The 24,344-nt window shown below is 42.3% G+C and overlaps 1 protein-coding gene across 4 annotated transcripts in view; it reads left to right on the top strand.

Moving 5' to 3' along the window:
• obscna (obscurin, cytoskeletal calmodulin and titin-interacting RhoGEF a) overlaps positions 1-24,344 on the top strand; it is a 66,516-nt gene that overhangs the window by 15,643 nt on the left and 26,529 nt on the right. For 3 of the 4 annotated variants that reach the window (XM_057840709.1, XM_057840708.1, XM_057840707.1), the window contains exons 23-46: positions 1,656-1,922; positions 3,082-3,348; positions 7,603-7,869; positions 7,946-8,212; positions 8,297-8,563; positions 10,167-10,436; positions 10,540-10,818; positions 10,895-11,152; positions 11,223-11,489; positions 12,738-13,004; positions 13,077-13,343; positions 15,030-15,296; positions 15,404-15,670; positions 15,794-16,060; positions 16,216-16,482; positions 16,647-16,913; positions 17,650-17,916; positions 18,002-18,268; positions 18,364-18,630; positions 18,697-18,963; positions 19,861-20,127; positions 20,234-22,324; positions 22,383-22,455; positions 22,521-22,615. In XM_057840709.1, coding sequence (XP_057696692.1) covers positions 1,656-1,922; positions 3,082-3,348; positions 7,603-7,869; positions 7,946-8,212; positions 8,297-8,563; positions 10,167-10,436; positions 10,540-10,818; positions 10,895-11,152; positions 11,223-11,489; positions 12,738-13,004; positions 13,077-13,343; positions 15,030-15,296; positions 15,404-15,670; positions 15,794-16,060; positions 16,216-16,482; positions 16,647-16,913; positions 17,650-17,916; positions 18,002-18,268; positions 18,364-18,630; positions 18,697-18,963; positions 19,861-20,127; positions 20,234-22,324; positions 22,383-22,455; positions 22,521-22,615 — 7,872 coding nt within the window. The remainder of the gene's footprint in view (positions 1-1,655; positions 1,923-3,081; positions 3,349-7,602; positions 7,870-7,945; positions 8,213-8,296; positions 8,564-10,166; positions 10,437-10,539; positions 10,819-10,894; positions 11,153-11,222; positions 11,490-12,737; positions 13,005-13,076; positions 13,344-15,029; positions 15,297-15,403; positions 15,671-15,793; positions 16,061-16,215; positions 16,483-16,646; positions 16,914-17,649; positions 17,917-18,001; positions 18,269-18,363; positions 18,631-18,696; positions 18,964-19,860; positions 20,128-20,233; positions 22,325-22,382; positions 22,456-22,520; positions 22,616-24,344) is intronic. The other variant, XM_057840710.1, reaches the window with a different exon arrangement.

The following is a 24,344-nucleotide window of genomic DNA, read 5'->3' as shown; positions in this document are numbered from 1 at the left end:
TGCCGAGTTATGACTGTTCAAAATTTTTGGCGAGACAAATTGTTGACGGTCATTTTCACTTCCAGTTTGGACCTCTCCGCTTCAACGAAACCTCAATATTTTTCATCAGGGACCTGAACACATGTCTTGAGGCTCCCCTGAAACAGGTTTGAGGTCAATAGATTTTTTTCCCTTGGAGGAGGAGCCTGTCTCGTAAAGAAGGCCATTTCCTGTTCCCACTAGGGGGCGCCAGGCCTAATGGGTAATATTTCAATGCAGTCGTGTTCAGGCTGGGATATCTCATATACATGCTAGAAATGAAAAAGATTGAACGTTGTATCACGGAGTTTTTAATCATTTTCTGAATTTGGTATTTTGCCCAAAAATGGCCGACTTTGGGACCACGCCCAGGTCAGACCCTTGAGTGAAAACTCCCCATTTTGAAAACTTAAGATCTCATATGTCTCCTGAATAGTCTGACCAATTTTGAAGACTATCCAACTATTTTCTTCAGCGACAAGGTCTCAAATGTAAATCGATAAAATTTCACATTTGATCCAAAATTTCCGGCTTCCTGTTGGGTTTGGAATATGGGTGCAAGAGACTTTTTGGAGCAGTTTTGCACAATGTATCGACTTGCCAAATTTCATCGTTCTACGTTGAAAAAACCTAATAGGAAAGGCCTTTTTGAAAATTTCAAGGGGGCGCCACTGAGCCATTTTGTTAAATTTTTTTGTAGATTATCAAAATTTACGCAAAGTTGCATGTATGTGCAAATTTTGGTGAGTTTTCGTGCATGTTCAGGCCTCCAAATGTAAACTCAAACTGTGAACCGATAAAAATTTCACATTTGATCCAAAATATCCGATTTCCTGTTGGATTTGGAATATGGGTGCAAGAGGCTTTTTTGAGCAGTTAGGCATAAGGTATCTACTCCCCAAATTTCATTGCTCTACGTTGAAAACCTGAGAGGAGAGGCCTTTTTGAAAATTTTAAGGGTCAAGGGGGCGCCACTGAGCCATTTTTTGACATTTTTTCAAAACGACACAAGATTATCGAAATTTACGCAAAGCCGCACGTTTGTGCAAATTTTGGTGACTTTTCGTGCATGTTCAGGCCTCCAAATTGGCCATTTTCATTTGCCCTGAAAAAAGAAGAATAATAATAATAATAATAATAATAATAATAATAATAATAATAATAATCCTTTGCAAAACAATAGGGCCTTCGCACGCTTAGTGCTCGGGCCCTAAAAATGCCCTCCTGTTCAAATTTTTCTTCCCCCAGAATATTGACATTTTAAGCTTTCCAATGATGTATCACACGTGCATATCGGACAATTTTGAAAGTTGGCCAATTTGGGGGTCTCAGAGCGGAACTTCATTTCACCTGAGTGTTTTCCGCCATATGCAATTAAAATGACTATTTAAGGCATTGTTGAAAGGGCTTAACTCAGTTCTCATCCAAAATTCTGATTTTTTCCATTTTGATATTCTGTTGGATTGATAGGCTGTTGTTGTAATACATTTCTCTAGTAACGTTTATTTCGAGGTTCCACGCAGAATTCAACATTAGTATATTAGGGAAAAATACTAAAATAGTCAAAACTCAAACATGTTAATTTTTTTTCAATTATAGTGTGTTAGTGAGACCTATATTTGTTGTTTCCCAATTAGAACGACCTGTCAAATTCCTCCATGAACTGAGTAATATTGAAGTGCAGGAGGGTAATGGGGTAACACTTTGCTGCCAGCTCTCTAAAGCAGAGCTCACTGCTCAGTGGATGAAGGGAGATGAAGTGTTGACCAATGATGAAAAATACCAGCTCAAGCAGAGAGGCTCTACATTGGAACTGCTCATCAGAAAGAGTCAGCCCGAAGACACTGGCGTTTACAGCTGCGTTTGTGAAGACGTTAAAACGACTGCCACAATTATAATCACTGGTAAGAAACAAATATAGTTATTTTACAGTAAAATACAGTATAAGTTTACTTACTGTATTTTCCACACTATAAGGTGCACCTTAAAGCCTCCAATTTTCTCAAAAGCTGACAGTGCGCCCGATATTCCGATGCGCTTTATTTATGGATTAATATTGGTTTATCATGACATGACATACTCTTTAGTGCAGTTCTATCTACTGGATGCATAACACAACCCCAACTACTACTACTACTTATACTACTACTAGTACTGTGCCTTATAATGCAGTGCGCCCTAAATCCCTTTCAGACTTATATCCCGGTAAATTCCCGGGTAAGGTGACATAGGATTTGCCCGCGTCATTGCTTTCACACATGGAGAGATATCCCGGAAATGACGCAGGTTGGACACTTTCACAGACTTGCCCGGTGTTGCCGACTCACCGCTCTCTGTGAGGTGAGGGCAGCTGGCGCGATTTTATAATCCGGACATGACATCATTTTTGGTCGGCATCAGCAACAAAATAAACCACACATTTCCAAAGATAGACGATGGACTCTTTTCGTCAGCTTTACGATCCAGTAGCAATTTAAATTAGTTCTGTTTTCAGTTCAATTTTGCTATTTCCAGCTTGCGATGTTGATAATTGAGATGTTTGTTTGCTGCTTTTCGTCTTACTGCGAAGAAAGAGGAAATGACGATCGACTCGCTATGATATTTACGTCATTAGCTTTCATGCTCTGACCGGGAATTTAACGCCTGCTTTCACTCATGCTTCATCTGAGGAAAGTCCGGGACATAATACTAAGACATGACCCGTTAAATTTCCACGTAATCTCCGTGTCAGTCGACCTGGGAAATCGCTTTCAAACATAAGGGCTGCCGGTTTAAATCCCGTGATTTAAACGGTGTTCAGGTATATGTGATAGGGGCTCTATGTATGAAAACAGTTTTAAAATAGGTTATTAATTGAAGGTGCACCTTATACTCTGATATGCCTTATAGTGCCGAAAATACAGGTATATATGGTCTTGGAATGGCTGATTTCGTCTTGCTCACAAAGATACAATCTCAATATGATGCTGGGAAGTTAAAAGTGTATTGATCTCATTAAGTGGCAGAAGCATATTTACTATTATGATCAATAAGAGGACATTTCTGACAGTAATTCCCCCACAGCAATTCCAGTGACATTCAAACAAAAGTTGAAGAATCAAGAAACAGTGGAGGAGAGCAGCGTGACGCTCCACTGTGAGCTCACCAAGCCAGGAGTTCCTGTCGAGTGGAGAAAGGATGCTCAGCTCCTGATAGAGGGAGCCAAGTATTTGATGAAGCAAGAGGGCAGGGTGTGTGAGATGCTGATCACAGATTTAATGCTCAAGGATGCTGGAGAATACAGCTGCTCTGTTGGTACAGCAGTGACTTCAGCTGATATTAAAGTACGAGGTAGGCTTCTCTCAAGTCAATACGGTTGCAAACATTTATTAGTCACGCAACATTAGGGGCAATTGTTGGCTCACCTGCATCTACGGTGAACAGACCCCCCAAAAAGTTAAAGACAATCATAACAAAACATACTAATGCTTACTTTGATGAACACTGCGCGAAATTTCAACTTAAAAGTTAAAATGAATGACACGTCCGTATAACGCAATACAACCATCTAACCTGTCGCAGCCGATCAGTGAGGACAGGAAAATTCAGTACATTACAAGGATATCAGTATCTGCACAGTGGTACCTGTACTTACGAATTTAATTAATTGGTTCTGGAAGTAGTTTCGTAGCTTGAAAATTCTGTAAGTATATACACGTTTTCCATATAAATGTCGGAATCCGTTCCAAGCCCCCCAAAATTCAGACATAAACCTTTTATAATGCTTAAAAATGCATCAAAACATGTAACAAATAGATGCTACAATGAAAGAACAATAAACATAAAATAAGTGTTGTCCTTAATGTAAAAAAACAAAAACAAAACAAAACAAGAATAAAGAGTAAAAGTTTAATACTCTCACGTAAAGCTGTGGGAACACGGGGGGCTAATAAACAGGACACTGGGATACACACATACACATACAGTAGAGCCAATTGGATGCCAGGAATGCTAGGCAATAGCCAGTGGCAGAGCAGGTTTAAGTATGTTACCTTCAGTTAACTTTGGGAGCTGTGAGTAACAGCCATTCTGTATTTTTGCCTTTTGTATCCTGAGATTTCTTTCGTAACAAGAAGCAATAGTTCCCTTTTGAGGCGTGTCTTAAATTTAAAAATCTGTATGCAGAGACGTTCGTGTGTAGAGGTACCACTGTATTATGAATAGAACATGGAAAATTAATACTATAAAGTCAAAACGAACCATGTAACATACTTGGGCTAAAAATATTTAATTTGCAAGTATTTCAGTAAGTGTCCTATAATGTTTGGAAATTATGTTTTCTTATGATATTTTTTAGAGGTGGACGATAATTATCGGTCCGATAATAGGAATTATTACATCATACCAATAAATCCAATAACATTATATATTATCGGGCCTATTAATATTAATTTTGGCACGGTGTCAGTGGATTGGGATGTGTGCGTTTGTTTCCATTCCTGTTTTACCAGTATGCAAAGTTTTGTTACTGTTCTAGAGGCCTTATTTTTCCATCACTGAGTGATGAACCTTACTATGGCAATTAGCAAATGTTTGCATTTTACAGTGTTATGTTTACAAGTTATTGAGAGGCCTTTTAGTTGTTGACAGGCTTGCTGTCCTGTAATTGCCAGGTTAAGAAAGTTTCATGGACCAAAATGACAAAAGTCTCCTCTCCTGTTGCACCAAATGTTTTATCTGCTGACAAAGCACAATACCCCGCGACCCTTGTGAGGAAAAAGCGGCATGGAAAATGAATGAATGAAAGCACAATACCTGTCAGGTTTATGTTTGTTTCAGTTCTGTGCTTATTGTTCAGGGGAACACATCATCAATGATATTGACTGATTGATTGTGATTGACTCAAATTATATTTATTTTAAAAAAATTAATATGGGCACTTTTTTTTTTTTTTTTTTTTTTTAAAACCTGTCCTGTTCAGCTGTTTGACACAGAGAATGGAAGTCTAAGTGCCCGGATTCTGAGCAGTTTTAATGTTTCACATGGAGAGTCTGACATACTCCCATTGTGATCATTCAAAATACCTTTTTATTATGACAAAGCAGCGAACAGGAAGGGATTATGGGGGGACAGAAGAAAAGAAATACAAGAGAAGAAAGAAAAGAAACACATACACAAACAACAACAAGAAATACATTGAACATCTAAACTAGTTACTAATATGCTGGTGCTATCGTCAGCGAGATGTATTTCTGGTTTACACCATGTGGGGGCCAATTGGCCAGTGAAAGAGGAGAATGGGGGTGGGGGTGTCTATAAGACTATAAGCTAAGTGATTGAAAGGGGTAGAGTGTACACAAATCAGTTCTGTGATCTAGAACCCAGTAATCGTGTGAATCTCTTATGAGTGTAAGCCCGTTGGCGACCAACCCTACGCCGCCGCATTGCCAATCCCGGCACCGGAACCCCCAACCCGAGCATGCCCTACCACATCCAGCAGCACGCAAGCCCCACCGGGCGCGCGACAGCCACGCAGACGGGCGGAGAAACCGCGCGGGCGCCAACCCAGGGCCACGGCCCCCACCCAGCCAGCCCGTAGGGTGGTGGGGGGGCCATGCGCAGCCCATCCCTCCTCCCGCCGCCCAGCAAAGGAGCCACCGCCCCCCCCCCCGGGACCCAGGGTGGTCACCCGGGCCACCCGCGTGCCCATCAACCGGCCTTCAGGGATGGCAGGAGGGGACGCATCACCAACCCCACGCCTACACCCACCCCCGCCCGCCCACTCGGGCCACGAGCCACAGCCACAGCCCCCCAAACGGCACGGCACGCCACGGGACCCCCAGCGGCCCACCAAGCCCCAGGCAAGGCAGGGTCCCCCGCCGGTGCAGGCGGCACCCTGCTGATACACCGGCGCCCAGCCAGCGACCCGCGACGGAGCGCAGGGCGGATGCCCAGCCAGAGAAGAGAGGGGAAGGCGAAGGCAGGAGAACGCCCAGGAACTGCCACGGGGCGATGCAAGATCGGAGACCCGACCCCCCAACCCACTCCTGTGGCCGGCAGCCGAGGCAGAGGGGAGGCCACACCCCGGGAGCCACGCCATATAGAAAAAGTGTGGGACCCACCTACCACCCTATTACTGTGGCTGCCAGGTTCCCGACTGGCAGCCATCACCCAGCACCGTGATGGGGGTGTGACGGGAGGGTAGTGCAATGTATGCATTAAAATAGGAGAGCTTGGCTTGGGGCAGTGGGACCGCAGCATGGAGTTTCTGTCCAGCCGCCCGTCCCACCGCCCTTTGCCGGAGCTCTCCTGTGGAGTATGATGTGTGTGGTGCATTTAAAAAAGGTGCAGGGATGGCGGGGCCTGTGGTGAGGAGGCAACCGTGAGCCCCCCCCCCCCCCCCCCAACAGGTCCCAACCATCCCACAACCTTGGTGTGTGGTGCATTAAAAACAGGGGGGAGTCGGGCTGGGACTGTAAAGCCCCGTCCCAACTCTCCCCGGAGAAATGTATGAGCATGTAAGTGCCAGGGTGAAAAATATTTACAGTGCCGAAGTGAGAAGTGCGTGAGTTAAGAGGCAGGCTCCCGCGGGCGTGGCCCCGTCCACCAGAACCACCGGCCCCAGGGCGGAAGAAGCGTCAGGGCCCCGATCAATCCCCGCCCCAGACCACCCACGGCGCCTCCGCGACCGCCCACCCCCCTCCCACCCACCAAGCACCCACCCCGCACCCCGAGCAGGCGCCACACCAAGCGCCGGCGACCAGGGGGCGTCCACCCCACCGGCAAGGGACAGCAAGCCTCACCCTAGGCCCCGCGGGCCCCAAGAGGCTCCGCCAATGACCCCGCCGGCCGGGGGGCAGCCGCGGCCGCCGCGGCCCAGGGAGGCAGACAGGGCCGGAAACAGACCAAGGGGAGGGAAGCGCACCCCCCACAACCCACCCCCGGGCCAAGAGGGGCGCGCGGTATGGCACCAGAGGGCACCTCCCCGGCACCCGGTACAGGGAGACGCGGCTCCGGCCGGGCGGACCTGGGAGGGAACCATGGCTGCCGCATACACCCCCCGGCCCCCACCCCAACTCCACCCCACCCCGGCCGGCCGGGGAAGGGCCGCGGCCCCGGACCGGCACCCGCGCGGCCCCCCCACCCGCCTAATATGGGCACTTTATTTGAAGTCAAAACTGTTCTTGTCTTTGTTTTGTTCATTATAATACGGTTCATGTCATCATGAAAATTCTGGTTAGGTCAAAGGCAAATCTATGCTGAATCCACCACTAGTATTTTTGACCTACAGGTGTTCAAAAACTCAGGTGAATATACATTGAAAAATGATATATATTATCGGTTAACGTATCGGTATCGGGCTTAAGGAGCAGGAAGTTATCGATATTGGTGTCGGTTTCAAAAAATTGATATCGTGCACCCCTAATATTTTTTGCTTACATTTTTAACATACAGGACATGAAAAAATATTTAAAAATCTATTAACTCATCATTAATTAAAGAACTGATTGTGATCGTGTATTGGATCTTATAATATTGTGTGAAACTTTCTAGTTACTGTATATAAGACTGAAATCTGTTTGAATTCTGTGTTGTTTTTCCCAGCTCTTCCTATTACATTTAAGCAAGAAATTCAAAATTTGGAAGTGAAGGAAGGTGACAGTGGAGTGTTCAGCTGTGAGTTATCAAAACCTGGAGCTTCGGTTGACTGGAGGAAAGGAAGAGTGATCCTGAAGCCTGGTTACAAATATGAAATGAAACAGGAGGGAAATTTCACCAAACTGTTTGTCAACAATGTTGAAGAGAGTGATGCCGGGAAGTACACTTGCAAGACTAAAGACAGCCAATCTACTGCCGAGCTCACAGTGAAAGGTGAGGAATCTCACGTTTTTTAAAAGTATACATCAAGATGTCCTGCAACAATTTTCACTGTAAGATGTATTTTCAGCACCTCCCATCACATTTAAAACTAAGTTAAAGAATCTGCAAGTAGAGGAGGAGAACAGTGTGACGTTGACGTGTGAATTGTCCAAGCCTGGCCTTTCTGTGGAGTGGAGAAAAGGCCAAGAGTTGCTGAAGAATAATTTCAAGTATCAGCTAAGAAATCGGAACAGTACAATGGAGCTAACCATCAAAAACACTCAACTGGACGACAGTGGAGTCTATAGCTGTACCTATGGCGACACGAAGACTGTAGCCAACATCACCATTACACGTGAGATGTGGTTGCGACTGTAGTATGTGTAAAAATGTGTGTTGTGAAATACTGTATTACTTATTTTCTCTCACACATTCACAGCAATCCCACTCACCTTTAAATTGGGTCTAAAGAACCAGGAAGCCGCAGAGGGAGGCAACGTGACCCTACGATGTGAACTGTCTAGGACTGGGGTTTCTGTTCAGTGGTGGAAGGGAGAGGACCAGCTCCATCAAGGCGGCAGGTACAAGATGACTCTGAAGGAGAACATAGCTGAGATGAGCATCAAAAATATCCTGCCAGAGGACGTCGGGGAGTACAGTTGTGTCTTTGGTGATCAGAGGACCACAGCTGAAGTGAACGTAAGAGGTATTGAACATTCTGCAGAATCTGTTTGCACAAGAACTTTGTACATTTGGTACAAAGCTTAGGGAAATGCTATGATGATTGTTAGGCTGAGGTTGGAGCTTGCAGAGACACTGATGATCCTGTTGCTTATTTTAAAAAGCATTGAATATTATGACCTGGAATCATTGCTTGTTGAATTATGGCAAGCTAAACTATGGTGCTATTTCAAAGTTACCCTGCTAGACTAATTGGAATGGAAATGATAATACAATACAACTAAAATTTGCACTCAAATGTACAGTTCATACAGCACTATATTGTCGACACGCTATGTGAGTTTTAATATAAATTTTATTTGTAAAGAACAGCTTGAGAGAACTAAAATGTAATGCGTAATATATACAATTTCATAAAATGTAATAATTTGGGAAATAATCTAATACTTGAGAGCTAGGTAATCACAGAAGTGCCAAAATTAAAAAAAAAAGAAAAAAAAAAAAATAGAGGTAGCTTTGCTTTCGCAGGTAAACCCCTTGGGGTCATGTCCTGCTAATTCCCTGCCACTTCCTGTTGATATCATATGTGACGACATTTTAGGATTTTTTCCTGTTGATATGAAGTCACTTCCTATTGATTTATAGGCATTTCAGAGTCACTTCTTGTGGGTATTTTGACATATCTGGTCGTCAATGGCATCAACTTACATATGCGTCAATAGAATCCAAGTACATTGGCATAAATAGAATCGACATACATCGCTGTCAATGGCACTGACGTACATGGCCATCATTGGCAAAGACATACATGGCTGTCAATGGAAGTGCATGGCTTAGCATTCGACCTACTTGGCGCCAGTTGAAGGTCAATGGGCTGTAATGCAAAGTTTTTGGCCAAAAATAACAACTACCTATGTTTTTCTGCCATTGAAAATGAAGGGGAAATTCTAGCCATTAGAAACGACTGGGAACATTTTTGGCGAATTTTGGGGGGAACGGTATGTTTTGCAGGACTACATACACTTTGAAAAAAAAACCCGGCATGAACGGTACTTTTTGGGGGGTCATTCGAAACATTCCCTGCATCACACGAGAATTCCGGTCATTTCATTATTGGAACGGCGTCGACGGGCCAAACAGTTTGGGTTGCGTGGTGCACTGAAGAAACGCCATTGAAATATTAAATATAAATATTTACTAATATTAAGCCGAGTAATCTGACACATTAATCTGTTAACTAGCCGTTGACACTCAAAACAAGATGGAGAAAATTATTCGACTAGATTAAAGAAAAGTCAGATTAACACATTATAAATTTGCAGTGTGAAAGTTAGTTTAAGTCAAATACAGATTTATTTTGCATTAATCATTTAGCCTATCAATTAATTCGGTTCATATTGGTGAGAAATGTAGCCCTGACCCCCGTTCACCCAATCTGTTTGGTCTTATTCATCTCCCGTCCCCAGCAAAAAGTTTCCATGCAGGTTATGCTGTTATATCTTCCCTACCAATATTGAAACCAAACCTGCGCCATTGGTCAAATGCATATCGTTGTTTTACTTGTAACTGTTTCCATAATTCCAATGTGTGCTCATAACAGAATATATCTATTTTTCTAATCGTACTAGCGGCTGCATCAGTGTTCTTTGAGAAGGAACTGGAAAGCCAAGCAGTGATGGAGGGCAAATCGGTGCTGATGTCATGTGAAGTTTCCAGTGCGAATGTCCCAGTCACTTGGAAGAAGGACAACACTACCATTGAAGAAGGGGAACGACTAACTATTATGAAAAAAGGGCCTAGACATATGCTTGAAATCAAGCAGTTGCACCTGGAAGATGCTGGCGAATACTGCTGCATCACTAGGGGCAAGAAGACCACTGCCAAGCTGATAGTGAGGGGTATGCGGGAACAAAGAATTACAGTATCTTCCAATTCTTATCAAAGTTGTAAATATCTCCCACTCCATTGCTACAGCAGTAACTTTTTCTGTTTTCCTCACAGAGCGAGTGCAAATTGTTAAAGAGCTAAAAGACCTGACTGTGTGTGCCGGGGAGGACGCCATATTTGTGTGCGAGCTTAGCCATGCCAATGTGAATGAGGGTGCGTGGTGGCTGGGCTCCAGTCCACTGCAAAAGAACGAAATGAACCAGATGACGTGCCAGGGACGCCAACACCGGCTTGTCCTCACCATGACAACACCAGAGGAAACCGGCATTGTAGCATTTGTGATTGGGGGGGAAAGAACATCAGCAAATCTTCTAGTGGTTCCCAAGCCCAAAGGTGAGGAGAGACATACATATCAAATCATGTTGATGATGTGATTATTTGTTAAGCTAAAGAGATGTACTTTTTTTAGTTTTATTTGAAGAGAAGCCTCAAGATCTCCTAATATTGGAAGGAGAAATTGCTACTTTGTCTTGCACAACCACTGATTTTACCACCTCCGTTACCTGGACGCGCAACCATATTCCTCTCAGAAACAGTGACAAATTTGAGATGCGTAAAGAGGGAAAGGTTAATTTGCTGCTGATTCATGCTGTGGAGCCCCTGGATGCAGGAATTTACTCCTGCGATACAGGCGATGAACAGGCCAGTGCCAAGCTTACTGTAAAAGGTAATCCATTAAATATTGTGGCATTATCAAGTCAAAGTGTCTTTATTTGTGCCTTCTGTCTCTTCTCCAGAGCTCCCCCCATTTTTCCAGGAAGAGTTGCAAAGTGTTGAGACTGAGGAGGGAAGCTCGGCCGTCCTGTACTGTGAGCTGTCCAAATTTGGGCTGCCGATACAATGGAAGAAGAACAGGTTGCCTCTGAGGCCCGGAAGGAAGTATGAGATGAAACAAGATGGTTGTTTCCTCCAGCTTCACATCAAGGATCTTAGAATAGAGGATAGTGGCAGTTACATGTGTCAAGCAGGAAATGCGGAAACTACTGCAACGGTAACTGTTAAAGGTAAGGCTAAAATGTAAGCTTATTAGTTCATAATGCTTATAATCATTCTCACAATAGAGAAAAGCATTCCACAAACTATTTTCAGAAAGTTAAAGTGGTCAACTTTCCAATTTGCATGGTTTGCTTAAGAGTTTGCATCCTTCTACTCAGGTTAAGAGTCATCCTCAACACCCTCTCCTTCCGCTCCCATATCAATGACATCACCAGATCAGCCTACTTCCACCTTCACAATGTTTTTCACACCCTCCCTTCTCTCACCTACCCTCCTCTCACCCGCCATACCGCTTCCACTCTTGTTTGTAGTCTAATCACCTCCCGGCTTTACCACTGTAACTCACTGCACTTCGGTCTTCCAAATAAGTCCCTCCAGAAACTGCAGCTCCTCCAAAACTCAGCAGCACGCCTCATCACTCGGACCCCCACCACACATTACATTACCCCCATCCTACGTCAAGTTCACTGACACCCAGTTAAACTAAGAATCAACTACAAGATCCTCCTCATTACCTTCAAAGCACTTCATGGCCTGGCCCCAACCTATCTATGCAATCTCCTCTGTATTAACCGTCTCCCTTGTTCACTTCGCTCTTCCTCTATCCTGCACCTTTTTGTTCCTCGTGTCCATCTCACCACCTTCGGTTCCAGAGCTTTTAGTCACTGTGCCCCCCAGCTCTGGAACTCCGTACCCCCTGATATATCTACCCTCTCACTTTTCAAATCCGGACTCAAAACACACCTGTTCACTCTTTCTTACCCACAATGATCCATAGCTATGTTCTATATTGACCTCGTGATTTTTCAAATTGTTTTTAGTCTAATTTTATGATAGTTTTGTTGTTATTTCTTGTGAAGCATGTTTGAGTGGCATGAAAAGTGCTCTAGAAATAAAATGTATTATTATTATTATTAATACAAATGCATTGCTGATTTTTTTTTTCCATGTGCTTATACAACTCAAATATATACCTAATCAGTTTTGAGTAAAATTATTATGATAAATTAAATATATATATATATTTTTTTTTTTAAGTTAAAAAAAAAACTTTTCACATACAAACAACAAATTAAGAGTGATGATTATTGGGCCGGCCGGTTCTACCAAAGAGGTGTTCCGTTTTTATTTTTATTTTTTTCTTCAGGGAGTTGGCAACCCTACACATCACGTTCATGATGTAATGTTAAAATGGATATGTTGAGTTGTTTATATTTATTAGGATTTTTTTATCTTTGGTATCCATTATTATTCAGAGCTATCACCATTCTTCAAAAAAGATTTGCGAAATGTGCGGATGGATGAGGGAGGATCAGCTACTTTGAGCTGTGAGCTGTCTAAACCTGGTGCACCAGTGCAATGGAAGAAGAACAAACTGCCGCTGAGGGCAAGCGGGAAGTATGAGATGAAACAAGATGGCTGCCTCCTCCAGCTTATCATCATAGACCTCAAACCTGAAGACAGTGGCAGCTACTCCTGTCATATAGGGAGTGTAGAATCATATGCAACTTTGACAGTAAAAGGTAGGTTCACCGTCTTCCTTTTGTTGTTGTTGTTGTTCAGTGCTTCTCACCCATTAATCAAATATTTCCTAGAACTACAGCCATTTTTCAAAGAAAACTTACAGAATGTAAGGGCAGAGGAGGGAAGTATTGCCTCCTTGTGCTGTAAGCTATCAAAGCCAAACACTGTAATACAATGGAAGAAGAATAGGGTGCCATTGAAAGCAAGCAACAAGTATGAGATGAAGCAGGATGGCTGCCTCCTCCAGCTTAACATAAAGGAGCTTAAACCCGAGGACAGTGGAAGTTACACGTGTCAAGCAGGAAGTATAGAGACCACTGCAACTGTGTCAGTAAAAGGTACTTTGAAACAAAAATACTACTCGAGTAATGGTTCAGTTACATTTGGATACTATTCATATGTGTCTCTTTCTTCACTTACTGCATTCTTGAGGGTCATCATTAAGGTTGGGCATCGTTTGAATTTGAACGGTTCCAATTCTGATTTCACATTTTGATTCCAGTACCAAACGATTCTCGATTCCGATCCTTTTAATAGGCAGGTCAAAAAAATTGCATAGTTTATATTAATTTCTTAACTTGATTATTTTCGAAGTTATATGAATCTTCAATTAACTTTGCTATGAATTTCTCACAGGGCTATTTTTAACTTGTATATAAATATCAGTCTTTGAACTTGAATATGATGAAGTTTCTTCCCACAGGAGTGAACTTTCACAAAGATTTTTCAAAAGCTCATGGAGAAAACATTTACCCATATTCTTTTGCCTATGTTTTAAAGTGTCTTATCCTGCAGGCAATTTTACATGTTTTTGAGCTTCCGCAAATAGGCTAACCTAGTGCAGAATATCAAACATACAAACAAAAAGACAACATGTAAAACCAGGTCCAGATTAGCAGCGGGTACAGTATAACATCAGAAACAGCTTGTTGTTGAGGAAAATGATCATATCTGCCTTCTCAGGCAATAAGCGTGAACGTTCTGGACAGATAGTGTCTCCTGCAGTGGAGAACACACACTCACTGGGTGTAGATGAAGCTTGAAAGCATAACAGTGGCTGGTGCTCACAGCAGAGCAGATAAATAAATGTCATGTGTCACTAGTGAAGCACGTGAAAAACAAACTAATGATGCATGTTGATACAACAGAGTATTAGAGCTAAATTAATAGATTTTAAAAAAGGACTGCGAGATTAGTCGTACTATAGCTACGGCAAAGTTGCAAATATTATGTAGGGGTAAAGTAGCTGTGAGCTGGGAGCTACGATAAAGCATAACACCATTTACCATTTACCATTAGTATAAATTTTTCTATTTATTATAATTTGATGATCGTTTAATACTGTTGATTTTAACAAAGGCGGCAACACGCTATGTAAAGTACGTAGCTACTTAAATAGCTACATTAGCCCGACGTAATAATGCAACTTATTCTCGTACTGTTCCATCCATCCATCCATCCATCCATCCATCCATCCATCCATCCATCCATCCATCCATCCATCCATCCATCCATCCATCCATCCATCCATCCATCCATCCATCCATCCATCCATCCATCCATCCATCCATCCATCATCGGGTGGGCGGGGGCAGCAGAAGACAGATGTAATTTACTGTTTTATTTACCTGCTTCTGACTGGTTGGAGGTCCGGCGCAGTGCATCAAATATGCCGCACTTGTATTCCATGAAGCCGGAGGTTTTTAATCATATTGGTCGTGCAGCCACCTTTGCATGATATAGCTTTGTTGCAAATGTTGCACTGAGCTGCCTGGTCATTTTTCTTGTTACACAGTGACTACGTTTGAAATCAAGTTGCAATGTTCAAACACACTTCATATGGCTTTCTCTTCATGGCGGTCGGCATTTTTATTTTTTCTGGTCGGCGGTCATGGCATCGAAACTTGGAATCAAAATATAAAAATTCGAACGGTTCCGGGAGATCCGGATTGTTAGTCCCGGATCCCATCGATGCTCGATGCCCAACCCTAGTCATCATAATGGAAAAGTGTTCATTTTCACAGAGCTGCCTCCATTCTTTGTGACAAACTTACAAAATATTGACGTGGAGGAGGAAGGTTCAATCTCCCTGTCTTGTGAGCTGTCCAAACTGGGAGCAACAGTGCAATGGATGAAGAACAGACTGCCGCTGAGGGCCAACAGAAAGTATGAGATGAAACAAGATGGCTGCCACCTTCAGCTCAAAATCATTGATGTCAAACCTGAGGATAGTGGTAGCTATACTTGTGAAGCAGGAAACGCAGAAACCACTGCAACTGTTTCTGTGAGAGGTGGGAAGCTTTGATTAAAGGCACTGCTTGCATATACATTATTAGTTACTATATTGTCCCTTGCTAATCATTTCAATCATTATACATTACATATAATTCTTCTCCAGTACTTCCAGTTACTTTCAAAACGGAACTGCAACATGTGGAGGCAGTGGAAGGAGATACTGCCATCCTGTGCTGTGAACTTTCTAAATCTGCTGTATCAGTACAATGGAAGAAGAACAGGTTACCTCTGAGGGCCACTAGGAAGTATGTAATGAAACAAGAGGGCTATCTCCAACAGCTTAAGATCATGGACCTCAAACCTGAAGATGGTGGAACCTACACATGTCAAGCAGAAAGTGCAGAGACCTCTGCAACTGTAGCTGTGAGAGGTATTTATTGTAATTTATTCAGTGTGTATTGAGTAGTTCTATCAAAAATAATTGTATTTTATCATCGCAATGCATTACTATTGTTGTAATTAGATTCCAAACATCTAATTGTTTCCCCAAAAGAGCTCCCATTATTCTTCAAAGAACAATTGCAAAGTGTAGCGGCAGAGGAGGGAGGCACTGTCTCTCTGCAATGTGAGCTGTCCAAACCTGGGATACCAGCGCAATGGAAAAAGAACAGGTTGCCTCTAAAGGGCAACAGGAAGTTTGAGATGAGACAAGATGGTGCCCTGCTGCAGCTCAATATCAGTGACCTCAAGCCTGAGGATGGTGGTAGCTATGCATGTCATGCTGGAAGTGCAGAGACTGTGGCAACTTTGTCTGTAAGAGGTGAGTCCACTGAGGAAAAGGAATTTAGTTTCGAATTTTGTGATCTGTGTAAAAGGGATTGCTTTCCGCTTCTATATATGCTGTATTATTTAGTACTAATCTATCCCTTGCTGTCAACTTTAAAGCGTTTTATACTCTAACTAATCCTTCTTCAGAACGCCCAGTTTCATTTAAGGCTGACTTGCAAGGTATGGAGGCAGAAGAAGGAGATACTGCTCTCTTGTGCTGCGAGCTGTCCAAACCTGGAGTCGCAGTGCAATGGAAAAAGAACCGTCTGCCATTGAGGGACAACAGGAAGTATGAGATGAAACAAGATGGCTGTCTTATCCAACTCTCTATCAAAGACCTCAGACCTGAGGACAGTGGAAGCTACACATGTCATGCAGGCAGTGCAGAGACTTCTGCAACTGTAGCTGTGAAAGGTATTTTCATTTGGTACATGTGCATATAATTTATAGTAGATATGGTCATATATTTTAAGTATATCAAAAATTTTGTGGAAAATTTCTTTAAAATCAATCTCTGACACCAAACATTATATTTCATCAATTTCTTGTCCATTATTTTATTGTTATTTTTTTTATAGAGCTACCCTTAATTTTCAAAGAAAAATTAGAAAGTATGGAGACACAGGAGGGAGGTTCAATCTCTCTATGCTGTGAGTTGTCTAAAGTTGGAGTGCCAGTACAGTGGAAGAAAAACAGGCTCCTACTGAGGGACAACGTTAAGTATGAGATGAAGCAAGATGGATGCCTTCTGTCACTCAACATCAAGGACCTCAAAGTTGAAGACAGTGGTACTTACACGTGTCAAGCAGGAAGTATAGAGACTGCAGCAACTTTGTCAGTGAAAGGTGTGTTTGACTTTCAGACGTGGGTCATGCAATTGGCCTTTAATAGACTCACCAAACGTCATCCACCACTTTGCACAATTGCTTTCATTTTGCAGCTATAAAAAAGTAAATATTAACAAAATTCAATGTACCAGCATGCATATTTTTATGCCGTAGAAATCAAATAACATGAAATAAAATTAAACCTCCTATAAAATAAATCAAGCTTCTTCTAATTGATCTAATTCAAAGGGACTATACAGGATTTTTAGAGTTAATTTAAATCACTATTCTACTCAATGCAAGCTTCACCAATGCCCTGATAAGTACACAGAGCCATGACATTGTAACTGAGACTGCCCCAAAAAGCCCTTTTTCATACCTTCAATAGAGATACTTCAGGTCGAACACTGTGGGCGGGCAAACACCCGCCTGTGTGTTTCCCTGCGGCAGCAACGCTGTTTCGCTGAGCCTTCCCCCAGTCTCCGCTTTGTAAAAACAACTTTTCTAACCCGCTTAATACTTACTATTATCTGTTTTTACGTTTCTGGTGCTGATTTGATAGGCCAAACGCTTGTTGCTTTATGTTAGTGCTCGTACAAGCATGCGCACCATGCTCGAGATGCATTTTCACTTTAGGCCGGAGGTGCCAGTCGCAAGTAAAAAAGTGACTCCATGTAGTCTCTTTAACCACACACTGCGTCACCTAATCTTGTCGATCATCTGCAACTCCACTCTTCCATTTGAATCCCCCCAGAACTCCCAGTGCTGTTTGTGACAGACCTACAAAACATAGAGGTAGAGGAGGGAGATTCAGCATCGCTATGCTGTGAGCTGTCTAAACCTGGAGTGCGAGTACAGTGGAAGAAGAACAGACTACCTCTGAGGGCCAACTCAAAGTATGAAATGAGACAAGATGGATGTCTGCTTCAACTCAACATCAAAGACCTCAAGCCTGAGGACAGTGGTAGCTACTCATGTCAAGCAGGAAGTGCAGAGACTGTGGCCACTTTATCAGTGAAAGGTGTGTTTGTGTGTTTCAATCAAGCGGCGCTATCTAATTTTGCCAGCCATGATCATATTTTATTTTGATGTTGAATTCCCCCCAGAGCTGCCACCGTTGTTTGTGAAAGATCTACAAAGCAAAGAGGTGGAAGAGGGGGGTTCAATCTCTCTGTGCTGTGAGTTGTCTAAACCTGGAGGGAAAGTGCAGTGGAAGAAGAACAAGCTACCTCTCAGGGCCAACAGGAAGTATGAGATGAAGCAAGATGGCTGTCTCCTTCAACTCAACATCACAGACCTCAAACCTGAGGACAGTGGTAGTTACTCGTGTCAAGCCGGAAGTGAAGAGACTGTGGCCACTTTATCAGTGAAAGGTGCGCTAAAATAGAGTTTGGGTATTTCAATCACACTTTGCCATTTAATTTTGCCTGCGATTGTCATCTTCTTTCTTTATGTTGAATTCTACCAGAGCTTCCACCGTTGTTTGTGAAAGATCTGCAAAGCATGGAGCTGGAAGAGGGAGGCTCACTCTCTTTATGCTGTGAGCTGTCCAAACCTGGAGTTCAAGTGCAGTGGAAAAAGAACAGGCTGCCTCTGAGGGCCAACAGTAGGTATGAGATGAAGCAAGATGGCTGCCTTCTCCAGCTCTATGTCAGGGAACTCAAGCCAGAGGACAGTGGGACCTACACCTGTCAAGTAGGACGGGCAGAAACCAGTGCAACAGTTTCTGTAAAAGGTGTGTGTATATTAGACAAATTCACGATAAAATCCATTATTATCTAATATGTGTCTGTTTATCCAGAGATCCTTCCACTGTTTAAGAAAAAACTCCAAAGTATAGAGGCAGAGAAGGGAGCTACAGCTGTCATGTCTTGTGAGCTGTCAAAACCTGCAGTGTCAGTGCAGTGGAAGAAGAACACACTACCACTAAAGGTGAGCAGGAAGTATGAAATAAAACAGGATGGCTGCCTCCTCCAGCTTCACATAAAGGAGCTTCATCCCGAGGACAGCGGCAGTTACACCTGTCAAGTAGGAAGTGCAGAGACCACTGCAACTGTGACCGTAAAAGGTGTGAATTAAATTACTGTCTTCCAGTCAATTTTGTATTGCAAGACATGAATTCACACACCTCAACCCACAACTACACATACACACATTAGGTACACATGCCAAGTTCCATCATACAGATATTGATGTTTTGATATTTCTGTAAAACAAATTGGACCTCAAATGATTCTGCAGCTGAGTGTGTATTACCGTACTGGCCCGAATATAAGACGGTGTTTTTTGCATTGAAAAAAGACCGAAAAAGAGGGGGTGGTCTTATTTTCGCGGTCTAGACATAATTCCCTATTCACGACACTAGATGGCGCCAGATATCATTGAAGCGATGTTCTGTCATGACAGATCTCAGCTACTCTCCCCATTTACGACGCTAGATGGCGCCAGATATCATTGAAGTGATGTTTTGTCATAACAGATCTCAGCTACTCTCAAGTTTAACCAGTTTGCATTATTTTATTGCAATGTTTTTCCTTATTCAGGATTTGTTTCAAGACTACAGTTACAGTTAGACTTCACTTTGATGGTTAATGCAATTATTGCATTTTTTTGTTTTTGTTTTATCACAATAGATTGGTTTATTTACATTTCAAAAACCAGAAGCCATTCATTTACAAATGTAATTGCACTTTAGTTTACATATTTAAATGTTCAGATATTAAGATTTGAATGAGGCAAAATAACACACTTTTTCTCTCAAATATATTGTTATAATCATTTGTTTCAGATGTACTGTAATTATTTTCTGTATAAAAATTAATTTGGTGTTCAAAAAGTCTTTTTTCAAACTTGAGTCTTAAAAAAGAGGGAGTCGTCTTATAATCAGGGCCGTCTTATATTTCGGGCCAATACGGTATTTAAAGGGGCATGCCATGAGTGTACTTCTTTTCCTAATATATTCCAGAACTCCCCATCTTCTTCAAGAAAGAATTACAAAACATGGAGACAGAGGAGGGAGGTGCAGTCATCTTGTGCTGTGAACTGTCTACCACTGGAGTGTCAGTACAATGGAAAAAGAACAGAATAACAATCAGAGCAAACAAGAAGTACGAAATGAAGCAGGATGGCACGTTAGTCCAACTTCATGTCAAGGATCTTAATCCACAAGACAGTGGAAGCTACTTATGTCAAGCAGGGAATGCAGAGACCACTGCAGTACTGACTGTAAAAGGTTGGTGCATGTAATATACATACCTAAAATACATGTACAGCAACAAAATTGAGTATTTCTTTTTTACCCTGAAATGTTTCCCTCACCTTCTTAACTCTCACTCCAGCACCAAAGACTCCACCAATTGAAGAACCTTCTGTGATACTGCCACGGACAAGAAATACCGCTTCCAAATCTGAAAATGACATTCTCCCTGATGCTCACCCAAGCCTTCCAGAGCCTAAGAAGAGGACATTGCGAAAAGCATCCATCACTGCTTTAGAACAAAATGAAAAGCTCACGTTGAACATAAAACAACCTATCCAGTCTTTATCAAGAGATGTAAAAGACCAAAAAGATATCCAGACAGAAAAATCTACAGAGACAGAATTTGACAATGTTCGAGCTTCAAACCGACATGAGGATATAATTGACAAAGATGGAGAGGTTTGCGAAAGACCAGCAATGTTAGTTGAGGAGGAGCATGATATTGAAAAAGCTAACATGGAGAACATACAACCAGCAAAACGACAGACTAAGGCAGAAGTGACTCAGCTAGGTAGGATTTTTGGAGACAATAGTGCTGATCAACAGACCCAGATATTTCAATCCCTGGAAATGGATCAAAATCAAAAAGAGAAATCCTGCGAAAAAGTCAGAGAAGTTGAGAAAATAGAACATCCAGAGACAATGTTGTGGAAGAGAGTCGAAGAAGAAAAGAAAACTGTTAATCCATTAGTAATGTCTATTGGAAACAAGATGATAGAACACGAAGCAAAGCTGACTGCTGAGGATAGTGAAATAGGGAAGACGGAAGAGGACGTTAAAGCGCCTGTGAGGTTAAAGGGAAAGGCAACAGTGGGAGGAAAAGAGCCTCCAGAATATCTTGAAAAAGAATCTGAGGTGCCTATCAAACAGCCATCAAACTCTACAGTCATTGACTCCAATGAAGTAAATACACAGAGAAACCATTTGAAACAAGCTGTGACCACAGAGAGAGTAGAGGTACAAGTGATACAAGAGCCATCTGTGAATCAGCAGAACAGACGCTCTGTAAAAGGATCAGAACTACCTCAAGATACAAAAATAGAAAATAAGATAATTCCTCCAAAGCCACCTGTGAGAACAAAAAGCAAAACAAAAACAGAGAAAGAACTGTCAAGAGACACTGACACTGATCAAGATGAGCAACTGCTGCGACAAAAACAGGTTGCAAGGTCTTTGAAAGAAGAGCAACCAAGACTTGAGCAAAACAAGTCGGTAACAGCAAGTGCTGAACTGTTGGAGACAACGGTTGTCCACAAACAGTTGATCAAACATCCAGTAAAGCCCATGAGAAAAGAATCTGATGTGGACAATGAAATAGCTGCCAGATCAATGGGAAGTAAGGAAGAAGAAGAAGTACAAATGACAGAAGATGTTCCACTTCTCTACATCTCTGAAGATGAAACTTTCTCAGAAGCTTTAGCCGAGATCCCAACTGACTATAGCATTATCCAACATGGGGGCTTTCAAGATGAAACATCAACCCAACCCTACACGCCTCCTACAGTTTTGGTTCTCCAGAAAACAGTTAAGGATGCTCCTCCAGAGATTCAGATCAGTGCCGAAGATGAACCACAAATACAGCTGGATACAGTCAAGATCCGGACCCCTTTCCATGGTTACAAGCCTGACAAAGATTCAAAACCGGTCTTGAAAGAGGTCTTCAAGAACCAGTGCGTGGATGTAAATAATACACTCAGTCTACGGTGTAACGTAGAAGGGCAGTATGACAGCGTGCGTTGGCTTAAAGATGGTCAACCAATCAGTAGTGATAAACGACAATCTGTTGAGACCACAGATGGCGGCTTATGCTCTCTTGTAATTAAAGAAGTGACACTCAGTGACAGTGGCATTTATACTTGTGAGGTGGTCAATAAATTTGGCGTTACGTCCTACAACGGAAACATAACAGTGGTGCCGCCCCAACAACCTGTTCAGATAGCGCGCAGACCTGTGCATCCACCACTAGCTGCAATAACTCCATTGCAGTTGGCTCCACTTAGGTCTGAGGACAAAACACAGATTCCAGATCAGGTAGTTTCAGCGACTGATGCTGATAACTATGTTGAGAATGTGGACGTCTCTTTATGGGAGGCTTACAACCTGACAGAACAAAACATTCAGATGAGCCGACAAGAGAGGAGACCATCATCTCTCATCGCTACCAGTTCTAGTGAGTATTATGTCCGGTTAATTCACCTTTTCTTGATTCAAACCTCTTTCCTCTACAGTGTCAAGTCCATCTGATTATGACACGGCACCAGATATGCTGGAGCCTGATGAAATTAAAACCCCTTCACCGAGGTAATAGATCAGATGTTATTTTTCATTTCTCATGATGATACCTTGTCTAAATAATACACTTACAGGGAGGTTGCAGAGACAACAGAACAAATTCCTCCAAAGGACTTGGATGAACAATTCCCTGATTCTTTCAATGTCAAGAATTTATTACAAGTTAAAGGTCAGCAATGTCATCATTACGTCTTACCGAGTTTTTATAGGATAAAGGCCTATCGAGTCACAACTCAAGTGGCTGTTGTTATTTTATTTCATTTTTTTGTGGACACTAACTTTAAAGTCCTACACGTTATACGTGAACCAATCGTCTTGAAACATACTACCTACAGTATGTACAGTGCCTTGCAAAAGTATTCGGCCCCCTTGAACCTTGCAACCTTTTGCCACATTTCAGGCTTCAAACATAAAGATACAAAATTTTAATGTTTTGTCAAGAATCAACAACAAGTGGGACACAATCGTGAAGTGGAACAAAATTTATTGGGTAATTTAAACTTTTTTAACAAATAAAAAACTGAAAAGTGGGGCGTGCAATATTATTCGGCCCCCTTGCGTTAATACTTTGTAGCGCCACCTTTTGCTCCAATTACAGCTGCAAGTCACTTGGGGTATGTTTCTATCAGTTTTGCACATCGAGTGACTGACATTCTTGCCCATTCTTCCTTGCAAAACAGCTCGAGCTCAGTGAGGTTGGATGGAGAGTGTTTGTGAACAGCAATCTTCAGCTCTTTCCACAGATTCTCGATGAGATTTAGGTCTGGACTTTGACTTGGCCATTCTAACACCTGGATACATTTATTTTTGAACCATTCAATTGTAGATTTGGCTTTATGTTTTGGATCATTGTCCTGTTGGAAGATAAATCTCCGTCCCAGTCTCAGGTCTTGTGCAACCAACAGGTTTTCTTCCAGAATGTTCCTGTATTTGGCTGTATCCATCTTCCCGTCAATTTTAACCATCTTCCCTGTCCCTGCTGAAGAAAAGCAGGCCCAAACCATGATGCTGCCACCACTATGTTTGACAGTGGGGATGGTGTGTTCAGGGTGATGAGCTGTGTTGCTTTTACGCCAAACATATCATTTTGCATTATGGCCAAAAAGTTCAATTTTGGTTTCATCTGACCAGAGCACCTTCTTCCACATGTTTGGTGTGTCTCCCAGGTGGCTTGTGGCAAACTTTAAACGAGACTTTTTATGGATATCTTTGAGAAATGGCTTTCTTCTTGCCACTCTTCCATAAAGGCCAGATTTGTGCAGTGTACGACTGATTGTTTTCCTATGGACAGACTCTCCCACCTTGGCTGTAGATCTCTGCAGTTCATCCAGAGTGATCATGGACCTCTTGGCTGCATCTCTGATCAGTTTTCTCCTTGTTTGAGAAGAAAGTTTGGAAGGATGGCCGGGTCTTGGTAGATTTGCAGTGGTCTGATGCTCCTTCCATTTCAATATGATGGCTTGCACAGTGCTCCTTGAGATGTTTAAAGCTTGGGAAATCTTTTTGTATCCAAATCCGGCTTTAAACTTCTCCACAACTGTATCTCGGACCTGCTTGGTGTGTTCCTTGGTTTTCATAATGCTCTCTGCACTTTATACAGAACCCTGAGACTATCACAGAGCAGGTGCATTTATACGGAGACTTGATTACACACAGGTGGATTCTATTTATCATCATCGGTCATTTAGGACAACATTGGATCATTCAGAGATCCTCACTGAACTTCTGGAGTGAGTTTGCTGCACTGAAAGTAAAGGGGCCGAATAATATTGCACGCCCCACTTTTCAGTTTTTTATTTGTTAAAAAAGTTTAAATTATCCAATAAATGTTGTTCCACTTCACGATTGTGTCCCACTTGTTGTTGATTCTTGACAAAAAAATTAAATTTCATATCTTT

Source organism: Corythoichthys intestinalis, chromosome 7, assembly GCF_030265065.1.
Source record: "Corythoichthys intestinalis isolate RoL2023-P3 chromosome 7, ASM3026506v1, whole genome shotgun sequence".
Lineage (NCBI taxonomy): Eukaryota > Metazoa > Chordata > Actinopteri > Syngnathiformes > Syngnathidae > Corythoichthys > Corythoichthys intestinalis.
Note: the sequence above shows the minus strand (reverse complement) of the source record. Positions and strands in the feature narration are given on the sequence as shown.